Genomic DNA, 12,500 nt, shown 5'->3' on the forward strand with positions numbered 1-12,500 from the left:
TAAATTTCAAACTGTGTTTGGCGATCAGTCTGAAACGTGCGATATAGCCTACCAGACCTTCGGCGATAATAGCGCAAAAGCTAAATAAGCCGACATAAATGTCACGTGTGAGTATTTGTGAGACACTTTTTATTGGTGTCCAGTGGAAAGCATGCCAAATCACGATAATGGCACAAGAGTTGGCGGCTAAAAGCAGAAAAAAGCCGACATGACTTAGCTATGACATCCCAAGTTTAAGTGTAGTGGTGCCCATGATCCGATAACAACAAAAAAGTTATGTTGACTAAATAACTTTAAAAACACAAACAGAAGTGCCAAGGTTGCATCTTATGAAATTATGCCATAAGAAAGCCAAACACCCCAAACTAATGCTTAACCATAATTTGCCCAGAATTTAGCGATAAGTCCCCCATGCAGCCACACAGAGGTTGACCCCGCCTCCGAGCCTCGGCGGTGCTTGCTGGCCCATCGAATTCGACGGGCCAGGGAAATCGGCCCTTAGCCCCACAACCTGGCCCGGCGGCCATCTTTAGCACCTAGCCCCCTTTTGATGAGATCACCGTCAGCCCCCTTTTGTCCGGGCCAGCCCGGGGCTGGCCCTGCAATGAGACCAAGGCTAATGTGTGCTGCGATTCACCTGGGTAGGCCAGCGGTGTTAAAAGTGAGTCCAAGTACAACTGGGTTTGGAGAGAGAGAGAGAGAGGGGAAATATATGCTGGGAAATATATGCGATTTCATCTGGGTCAGTCAGAAATGCATGCACCTTGCGCACCGGGAAGTGTGTTTTTTCAAACAAGAAAACTGGTTCATCATATGCATGGCTTAAACTGACTTTAATGTTTGCCAACGTGCTATAGTTTTCCTCTCATAATAGCACCTGGCGACTGTGACCACAGTTAGATGACCTCGCGCGCGTAAACCCATTAAAATATAGCCTAGCCTTCTGTGGCTATTCAGAGCAATATGAACCAATCAGGTCGGCGTTGCTATTAAGCAAAATACATCCCTGATGTCTACTTAACTAAAATAAGATGCATTTGTCTAATATTTGGAGACATCGCCTTGCTCTTTCTGCGGGGAATTAAGCGCCTCTCTCCCTCGCTCTCTCTCTCTCCCTCTCTCGCCCACACACACACACACACACACACACACACGCACACGCACACGCACACGCACACGCACACACACACACACACACACACACACACACACACTGTTTGGAGAGGACGCATTTAAACTGTAACAGTTTAGGCAGTAGGGGAGAGCAGGGACTCATGAAACTCGGGACGAATGAAACACTGCGATTTACTCGAAAACTTTAACATAGCCTATCCGAAAGTATGAAAAGTCAAAGTTGTCAGGTTTACAGGCAAAAGGGATTTAAGTGTCAGTAGACACTGTCGGGACGAATGAAACACCCGTTTCATCCGTCCCTCTCGCCCATTGACTTAAAGCAGGATCAAAATAAAATGGGAGCACTTGAGATGACTATGTTCCAACTTGTCTTGAGCACCGTCGTAGCGCAACAAATCATTATCGTAAACATAGCCTAGATAATTGGAAATTACAAAAAATAGGCTACATTTTATAGACTTTGGCTATAGGCTAAGCCGACTCCTCTACCTGTTTGAATTAGTGCAGCCTTACAGGGAGGACGTTAATTTGGCATAGGTCAACTGCAAGAGACTACTAATTTGTGACTTGACGTGATGTGTGAATAATTAGGCTACGATATGCAACAGGCATATTTAGCCGCACTCAGTCATTCATTGGGTGAATGTCCCGACCCTGTGTGTCCGCGTGCATGCATGGGGTGGGGAAAAATACATCAAGCGTGCCATCACCACCCATCCCCCCGGACCCACGAAACCCACTGAAGATCCAAGCAATTGTAGTCTGTCAGTATTTTAGTGTGGGCCCAGGTAGTTGAATTCCTGCATGGCCTGGTTATCTCAATAGTGCCAAGAAGATGTTTGCCCTCAGGCTAGTGTGTTCATAAAGCGCATGTTCGATTTGCTGTAATAGGCTACGATCAGTAAGCCTCAACTTGTCTGTCGTGTCTTTTCCTTCTTTCGATAGCCTATTTTGTAAAATAGGCCCACGTTAAAGCCTAAATACGATAATAGGCCTAAATAAGGCTAATAAAGTGAGCTAAATAAGTCAGGCCTAAATAAAGTTGTTTTAGCCTATGAACTCAGGCAATGCAGAAATTTGCGGAGGGATTTTGGATAACTTGGCCTATAGGCTACCGATGGCTTTATGAACTTCATGACTGGGCTACAAGATAGTCGGGTAAGCATATTGACTTGTAGACCACCAACATCTGATGCTGAAGTGGGGGAGGGTGTTTTTTCACTTCAAATGTTCCCCGACACACACACACACACACACACACACACACACACACACACACACACACACACACACACACACACACACACACACACACACACACACACACACACACGCACGCACACACACACACACACACACACACACACACACACACACACAGATACGCGCTAATCGCTCTCTCTCTCCGTCTCTCCCTCTCTTTCTCGTTGTTGCTATACGTGCATCTGGATAGGCATAGGCAGTGTGGTCACCCCAGCACATTTTCATAGAAATGCTGTGTTTTTTTTTAAATGAAATCTTTATTCAGTTAGGTTGTGAACAGCGTTTCTCTTTCGATGTTGCGTCACCGTGGACAAGTGTCTGCTCGAAAACTTAATGCAAAGCGGCTAAAATGTTCAGAACGTGTTGAACTTTTCAGAACATGAATGTTTGTCTGTGGGGGAGGGGTGGGTTACAGCAGTGCAGTGCAGTGCAGTGCACGGGACTGCACAGCCTTTTGTGACATGTCGTGGCGCGACAGGTTATCCAGCCTCCGAAGGAGTCATAGTTCCCCAGTCATACTGTTGGTTCGCATCTCCACCGAAGCAACTGAATTTGCAGTCCTAATCACAGATGAGCCACACCTGGTGTAACAGATGTATTGTCATGTGTGCATCACATCCCCAGTTAACCGGAATCCCGTCGATCGCGCACAACAGCGCATTGAAAGGATGAAATGTTCACAAGCACCAATACAAAAAAAACGTCTTCAACCTATTAGTCCGTAGGCTATCCTGAGGATATCCGTTCCTGACTTGAATAGGTAGTGCAGAAATAATTAACAGACATCACTTAGCCTATAAGTTAGGAGCGGAATTGAGACGGTGAATGCAGGACAGAATAATGAAAACAAAACACCGTCGACTGGCGGTCTTGTTTAGGGATCACGCTTGTGTTATTATCAAATACCCAACGTTACGTGCAACGCGCAATTGGCTGACTCTTTCCACTTGTAGCCTAAAACTGAGGGAGGGATCAACATACAATGAGCTACACTGAAGCAGATTACTCTGCTTCGCAAAAAAAAACCAGTGCACCAATAATACCCCCGTCTTCAACCTACTATTTAGGCTACCAGATATATAGGCTAGTAATAGTATTAAGTTGTGCTACCTTGTTTTTTGTGGTAACGACAGTGTAGATCAGGTAATAACCTGCAATAGGGGAAGCGGCATGCGCCAGTTTTAAAGACGGAATGTCGTCGCCAAATGTAAAATCACCTCTCTCATGCTGACATGACGGGGCACTACTTCATTAGGCTACAATGTTGTTCATGTCTGTTTGACTCACACTATACGAGTGGTTCAATTTGTGTTTTTGTGCTCATCGCACAAATGAGACAGACAGGCTTGCTTGATAGGGCTACACAAAGCAAGCGACATCGGTCCACTCAAAATGGTCAGAACTCCGCCGCTTGATTTCATGTCTCCTCAGTCTCTCCATTACGGTTTATTAGCCTACTCTGTTTTGCTATTTTCGTTATTCTTAGCCCTGGCATTACAGATGAAGCAACTGTGATCAGTGAGGTTGTGGAAACGGTTGAATAGGCCTATGGTCCTAAATTGGAAGCGGCCGATGCCAGTTTTGAAGACAGAATGTCGTCGCCAAATTTAAAATTCGATCTCTCTCATGCTGCCGTCACGGGACACACTTAATTACAATGGTGTTCCTGTCTGATTGACTCGGTTTTAATTGTCTTTACCGGTTCAAATTGTAGTAGGTATGCAAACTCTGTATCCTGAGGATACCCGTTCCTGGCTTGAATAGTGCTGAAATAAGTGAGGGACGGATTGGGAGACGGTGAATGCAAGACAGAAAAAAAGTCGAGTTTAAATTCACATTGTGGTCTTGTTTAGGGCTCACACTTGTGTTATTATCAAATGCCCTATCAAATGCCCAATGCTAAATAAAACATGCAATTTGCTGACTGTATTTCTACTACTACTAAAACTGGGGGACGGGCAAGGACGGAAGCACAAACAGACCACAGACACAGGCAGACGCTGCTCTGCAAAAGCGGTGCTATACTGCCCCCCGCATTCCGAATGGACACAGGGTGTAATGATCACGGTACGCTGCCGCGGCCCGGCACGGTAGTGAGCAGATTGAAGTTACACCATCTGTACATTCCATCATACTACATTTACAGGCATTACTGGGTGTATATGGGGACAACTGTAAAAGATGGCCTGGGATCGTGATGACTGGAGAGCACTTGTTCGTGGCCTATTCCCAAAGTTGGGTGGTAGGCGTAATTAAGTAACCTCTTATAGTGCAGATGGGGTTGCCGGCGGGCCTATTCACTATTTGCTGAAAATACTCAACTACATCATAACAACATTGCTATGACATTACTGAGAGCCTTAACAGATTAACACAACAGAGTAACAGATTAAGACATAGCCATTACAATTTTTGTGACAGTAAGGTTATAACATAGGCTCTGTGCCAAGGGGTTAAGTAAGTAAAGGTACCTTGTGAATCCAGTAGAGGTTCATCTGTTGCCCCAGTGCTATGTGACACAGTGCTAGACCCTGCAAATGGAGCACACACACACACACACACACACACACACACACACACACACACACACACACACACACACACACACACACACACACACACACACACACACACACACACACACACACACACACACACACACACGCACGCACGCACGCACGCACGCACAAACACACACACACAAACACACACACACACACACATATCACATTCCATTATAATACACATATTTTACGGTTACAGTTGCAAAATTCTGATTGCTTTATTTTTCAATCAAATGTAAACCACATTGGAAACATACCCAGACCTAAATGTATTAGTAAAATGTTTTCTGTATCCAAAATTGTTGGAGGGGGCATGGAGCGCCCCGGGGTAGGGGGCAACTCATTGTAGGACCGCCACTGCCAATTAGGGATGCAAACGATTAATCGATTAATCGACTTTAATCAATCAATACGTTAATCGATTAAAAAACAATTAATCGACAATTCAACTGACAAGAGACCCAGGTGAAATAGGCATGTGAAGAGTGTGTGTGAATTTTGGGAATATTTAAATCATCTTTGGATTAAAGAATTGAAATAGAATTAATTTAAATATGGTATTTTATCTCAATTTTTTATAAAAAAATGTAGATTTAGTAGTTTTTTTTTCGAGAAACATTGAGATTTCGGGGGGGGGGAAACGCCGCTTATCAATTAATCGTAAGTCGATCGCTAAGGCTATCAACTAATGATTAATGAATGAATCGATAATTTGCATCCCTACTGTCAATTAGCAATGTGTTGTGTGTGGATGCATGTAACTCACCATAAGGAAGGTAGTGTAGGAGAGGCCCACGGCTGTAGTGGTGAGGATGGGAGTGGTGCCATCACTCCACTCTCCTGAGCGGTTATACAACAACCTGTACACACACACACACACACAGACACACACACGCACACGCACACACACACACGCACGCGCGTGCGCACACACACACACACACCACACACACACACACACACACACACACACATGATTGAGGACCATTAAAAACTGCACAAGAGCAGCCTGCAAAGCGCAAAACAGGCTTCACTACAGGAGATTAAACAGTTTGTTCATGAACTAAACACAGAACTGCCTGCGAGATTAGCATGTATTTCAGCAGCTCATAACAGATGTCTGATGCAGTCAAATGTATTGTGTGCATGGTAGGGTCTGTAACGATACACTCCACTCACGATTCGGTTCGTATCACGATTTTTGACCTACATTTCGATACACCCCACAATTTCACATTTGCCGACATGATAAAATAAAATTATGAATAAAAAATATGAAAGTTTATAGGTAGAATATACGTAGGTAGAAAATAGAGACTTCATATCATGTGGTTGTTTTCTGGACTGATGGGTAATAAAACTTTTGAAGGGCATATCCCGATACTGCCTCCTTGTATCGCGATACAGTATCGTGACTCTGTGTATCACGATTTCTCGGTTCGATACAATATCATTAGAGCCCTAGTGCATGGATATTTCATGTTTCTGCATCTCTATGTCTGTGTGTGTGAGTGTGCATAGGTGTGTAGTGTAGAGCAGGGGTGTCATATGTGTCCCGCCAGATAATTCAATACAACTTGTAGAGAAAAAGCTAAGAATGTCAAAATAAGAAAGAAATCTCTATCTCATACAATATTTGCATTTACAGTTTTTGCCAACTGCTTAAACACTGTAGGTCGATGCTTAAACTGAAGTAGCATATCGTGAAGTTGTTGTACCATAACTTAAACACATGTTGCTTTACTTTAAACTAAAGTCAAGCATTAGACTTTCATACCAGTTTTGATAAGCACTTGCTCCTTTACACACAGACTCCAGCCGTCTGCACACAATTTTATGCACATGACACTTTGTTAAAAGGTCAAATCACAGTGTCATTGTGAAAACACATCTGTTAAAAACAAAAACACACTGAATGTATGACAAGATTTAGACACAGACAATAAAACACATGCTTTCAAAATGTACCACTATTCTGCCAGATACAAAGTTGCATTCTTTATATTACATTGCACTTATTTTATTTTGCATTTATTTGTTTTACTTTGATTGCTTCTATGCTAAATTCACACCTTCCTACACTCAAAACAAAACAACAAATAGCACAACGGTACTAAAGAGTAGAATATGGAGTATGGCATTGACTGACTCACGTACTGTAAAACCTAGCCTGATACATGCCGCCAAGAGTAGCCTTTTGTCTTCATCACCACATGTTAGGTAATGCGAACATGAGTTTGTAGAAATAGTGTCATTTTCAGAACACAATCAAGCATTTGAGCAAACTGACTGAACATGATATAGGCCTAATTTTGATGATGTTATGTACAGTAGATTTTCATTAAAGGTGAAGTGAAAAGTGAAAGTGAAAGCCCATTGGGAAACTCCAACTCCCATTGTCATTGTGACACAGCACTCCACAGCACACAAGTGAACACTGCACACTGCACACAACGAAATTGCATTTTATGCCTCACCCGTGCAAGGGGGCAGCCCTCAGTGGCGCCCCATGGGGAGCAGTGCGGTGGGACGGTACCATGCTCAGGGTACCTCAGTCATGGAGGAGGATGGGGGAGAGCACTGGTTGATTACTTCCCCCACCAACCTGGCGGGTCGGGAGTCGAACCGGCAATGGGACGCAAGTCTGACGCCCTAACCGATCACCCATGACTGCCCTTTTTTTTTTTTTTTTTTTTTTTTAAAGAGATGTTGCCATCAACCACATATATCATGTTTAGATATTTGAAAATTTGTCAATATACTCCATACACAAACAAATTGTCTATAAGCTCACCTACACACTGTTGTGTTTAGAGTGATGTAGTTTGATATATAGGCCTATATATTGCTTCAAGTTACAGTACTGTAATGTCCTGTTCTGTAAGGTGGGTGAAGTTATTGCATTTTGGGTTCTTGTGAAGATCTACATTCTGTGAGACTGAATAGACTGTTACAAAAAGAAAGACTGCTGTGTTTTGTATAAAGCAGACAACTATTTTAATGTTGATCTAATTTGTTTTCTCATTTTGTGCTCATGTGTGTCTTTTGAAATGAAAGTGAGGTTTTGACAGAAGATTGTTACATTTTTATGGCAATATTTAGGTTTTGATGGCAGAGTTTCATGTCGGCTTATGTGTGCAGGGTTTATCTGCAAGTGTTGAGAGTAATTGGCTTGGGTGTAGAGTTTTGACTCTATGGGCCAAATTTTGCAAATTGTGTGCAAGCAGTAGGCAAAAACTGTAAATTAAAAAGGAACTCCATCCAACTCGAGATGACTGACTAGCAATGTGATTCCAATCTAAAACAGAAATGTGCGACCTTTCATAGTTACATCACTGGTCCGGTCAACTTGAGATCAAATAGGCTGTGCGTGGTCCCTGAACTGAAATGAATTAGACACAATCTGGTGTAAAGGATGTGCATGTGACGTGTATGTTGTAGCGTGTACTGCTGTTTACTAGTAGAGAATGTGTATGTAATGTTTATCTCGTAGTGTGTGTTGCGGTTTACCAGTTGTAGTCGTTGTGGTCGTTGTGTGCCTTCCACCAGAAGTAGGCCCAGGTAGAGGATGGGTATGTAATGTGTATGTAATGTGTACGTAATGTTAATGTTGCAGTGTGCAGTGCTGTTTACCAGTTGAAGTCGTTGTAGTCGTTGTGTGCCTTCCACCAGAAGTAGAATATGTGTACTGTGTGTGATATGTATGTTGTACAGTAGAGTGTGTGTGATGATTATGTTGTAGTGTTTACCAGTTGAAGTCGTTGTAGTCGTTGTTTGCCTCCCACCAGATGTAGGCCCAGGTAGAGGATGTGTATTTGATGTGTATGTGATGTTAATGTTGTACAGTAGTGTGTATGTGATGATTATGTTGTAGTGTTTACCAGTTGAAGTCGTTGTAGTCGTTGTGTGCCTCCCACCAGAAGTAGGCCCAGACCAGCAGCAGGGAGAAGGAGCAGCAGAGGATGAAGAACCAGGTGCACTCCCACTGCACAGAGAAAAAACACACACACACACACACACACACACACACACACACACACACACACACACACACACACACACACACACACACACACACACACACACACACACACACACACACACAGAAGAGGATGAAGAACCAGGTGCACTCCCACTGCATAGAGGAAACATACACATAAACACACACACACACACACACACACACACACACACACACACACACACACACACACACACACACACACACACACACACACACACACACACACACACACACACACACACACACACACACACACACACACCACACACAGCAGAGGATGAAGAACCAGGTGCACTCCCACTGCATAGAGGAAACATACACATAAACATACACACACTTTATTTCTTTTTTTGTGTCCAGCACTTAAAATCCATGTACACAGACACAAATTTGGAAGTTGGCAGAGTTAGCCCGGTGCAACATTGCAAAGGTGAAAAGTTACAGCATCCACACACATGCACACACACAAACACAAACACAAACACACACACACACACACACACACACACACACACACACACACACAAACAAACAAACAATCAAGTGGTGTTGCAGGCAGCTGTGTGTACATCTGAAATAAGTGGTGTTTACATGCATGCATGCATAAGGTCATGCTAATCTATGGTGATATATGTGAGTCCTATGATTGTGTACTGGTGTTACGCTCTACTGGCTATATGCTGTATGCATTTCTTTTTGCTTCAATCTAGTTATAAGTTAACGCATGTTGTGTTGCTTTGTCAGAATGTAATTTTTTCAGATACATATGTTTTGGGTATTTCATTCTGACAGGAGAGTGGAGGGAGAGAGATTGGGATTGACCCTGGGTTGAACACAAGTTGCCGGACTTACTGTATGATCTACTACAGTCTTGTCTTCTTTGTGACTCTTAAAGGGGTATGCCACTATTTTGTTTAATACAGTTAAAATCGTTGGCTGGGGTTTATAAAGGTGGTTAAGTGTCTTATTTTTCATGTTAAGCGTTGTCTTGCTTTAAGACAAGTTAAAAGAGGGAGTATGTAGCTAAGCTAGTGACTGTCAATGGATCACTGTAGCAATGTAGCGTGCTACATGGATGCATTGACTTTCACTAGCTTAGCGACATGCTTCCTCTTAAAGCAAGACAACGGCTTACATGAAAAATAAGACACTGTACCACCTTTATAAACCCTGGCCAACGATTTTAACTGTATTAAGCCCCAAAATAGTGGCATACCCCTTTAACATCTACCTGTGTCAAGAGCATTTCATCATTTTTAAACTGGGGTACCGCAGTACAGTATAAATAGTGAAAACAGTTCTCCGTTAAACTGCCCTTACATCTGTTGCTGTGCTGTGCTGTGCTGTGCTGTGCTGTGCTGTGCTGTGCTGTGCTGTGCTGTGCTGTGCTGTGCTGTGCTGTGCTGTGCTGTGCTGTGCTGTGCTGTGCTGTGCAGTGCTGTGCTGTGCTGTGCTGTGCTGTGACATTATGCAAAGTGTCAGTTCCCCAGGTTGATTTCAGGCCATACTAGGCTTACAGAGCACTACTGAGAAAAGGGCGCTTGTTCCGTGTGAGCAGTGGAGTCTTGACCCTTTCACCAGGACAAATATTCCCACTCACAAGCTCTCTAACAACTTTTGCCCTAATAATAGACATTCCCTGCTCACAGGCAGTGGACACCTCACAGATATGACGACAACGGTTTAAAAATAAAACCTGAAACATTTTTGTCTTCTTCTTGTGTAATAAGACAAGTAAGGTATAAAACTTTAATGCACTCTATTAGGAGATTCATTAAGATTTAATTTCTTCCAGGAGGGGATACATCATTGTCACCAACGTAATAGTTTTCCTCTTTCAGTTGCGGGTATGGAAGTGGAATTGCTTTTCTTTTTTATTACAGAGAAAGAACAAAGTATGTCTTTCTCTCCATAACCTCAAATAGGATATCCACATTTGTTCATGCTCATCCAGATTTCCTTCGTGCATGGGCAAATATCAGTAGTCTATAATTTTACAACTCAACACATCATTACGTTCACTTTTTGAAAGAAAACAAAAAAACAGCTAAGGGGCAGTTCCACACGCTTCTGTTTTGTCATCTGGGAGATCATCTCAATAGGAGAGAAGACACCGGACCAGCACAGATGCGATTCTTTTCTTCTTTTAATTAAGTGCACAATGTAGAGACTGACGTTTCCATAGATGAAGATGACATGTGTGCTGCTCTCAGGTTAAAGAAAAAAAGCTACTTAATGTTGTTAAGTTCCCCCATCTAATTGCCATGCATTTTGGAAGCTATTTCTTAGTGGCTATAGACGTCCAACTTCAATGAAGGATTTGGGGAAAGTTGGTTCCCCCAAATGAGTGCAGTCCTAAGTGGTTAGGGCGTCAGACTTGTAACCCAAAGGTTGCCGGTTCGACTCCCAACTCGACAGGTTGGTTCGGGGGAGTAATTAACCAGTGCTCTCCCCCATCCTCCTCCATGACTGAGGTACCCTGACCATGGTATCGTCCCGCCACACTGCTCTCTTTCGAGTACCATTGGGGGCTGCCCCCTTGCACAGGTGAGGCATAAATGCAATTTCGTTGTGTGCTGTGGAGTGCTGTGTCACAATGACAATGGGAGTTGGAGTTTCTCATTTGGGCTTTCTTTCATGAGTTACGCAAAATATTACCATTCCATTGCAAGATATGGACAGACAAACATAGATTAACAAACACAATAGAGTTACGGTTACGAAACCAAGGTCCCACTGATTCAGCTGGTCAGCTAGATTGTTTTTGTGTTTACAGTGCACTAGGGAACTGCTCGTTTCAGTGGCTGTCAATACCCAGTTTAAACAGTTATCTCACTCTTCATCACATTCACTTACAATCAATGAGAGGCTCCTCTGTTGATGTCGTAAGAGGTGTGTGCGTGTGTGTGTGTGTGTGTGTGTGTGTGTGTGTGTGTGTGTGTGTGTGTGTGTGTGTGTGTGTGTGTGTGTGTGTGTGTGTGCGTGTGTGTGCATATCTGAGTGTACAGTATTTGCTTGTGGGGCATGTGTGGGGGAGTAATGTTTGAGCAACAACATGTTTGGCTGAGAAAGAGAAAAACACACACACACACACACACACACACACACACACACACACACACACACACACACACACACACACACACACACACACACACACACACACACACACACACACGGTAGCATGTCATTTCTCCGAAGCCCCTTTGGTCCGACCCGTCAATACTCTGAATATTTCCCTTTGATCCTACAGCCCATTCGTACTACATCTCTTTGTTCTGATTAAATTAAACCCTTTCTTCCCACAGGTCAATGTTCTGGCCAAATACAATATAAATCACCTTCTTGTAGGCTAAAACCTCAAATCAACAATGATATTAAATTAGTAGGCAGTAAGGTATATTTTAGCAGAGCGCACTCACCGAGCTGTAGCCTACTGGTACTTTACGGTTGTGTTTTAACGGTTTTAACGCGGATTTGTGTACATGCTGTTCATGCGAAAATGTGCCCAGACC

At 43.2% G+C, this 12,500-nt stretch overlaps 1 protein-coding gene across 1 annotated transcript in view; it reads right to left on the reverse strand.

Annotated features, from left to right (window-relative positions):
• gdpd5a (glycerophosphodiester phosphodiesterase domain containing 5a) overlaps window positions 1-12,500 on the reverse strand; it is a 57,201-nt gene that overhangs the window by 16,632 nt on the left and 28,069 nt on the right. Inside the window, exons 3-5 of the mRNA XM_063202394.1 lie at window positions 8,843-8,946; window positions 5,728-5,821; window positions 4,869-4,928 (exon numbers count right to left, since the gene is read on the reverse strand). Of these exons, the coding sequence (XP_063058464.1) occupies window positions 4,869-4,928; window positions 5,728-5,821; window positions 8,843-8,946 (258 nt within the window). The remainder of the gene's footprint in view (window positions 1-4,868; window positions 4,929-5,727; window positions 5,822-8,842; window positions 8,947-12,500) is intronic.

The sequence above is a fragment of the Engraulis encrasicolus genome, chromosome 7, assembly GCF_034702125.1.
Source record: "Engraulis encrasicolus isolate BLACKSEA-1 chromosome 7, IST_EnEncr_1.0, whole genome shotgun sequence".
Lineage (NCBI taxonomy): Eukaryota > Metazoa > Chordata > Actinopteri > Clupeiformes > Engraulidae > Engraulis > Engraulis encrasicolus.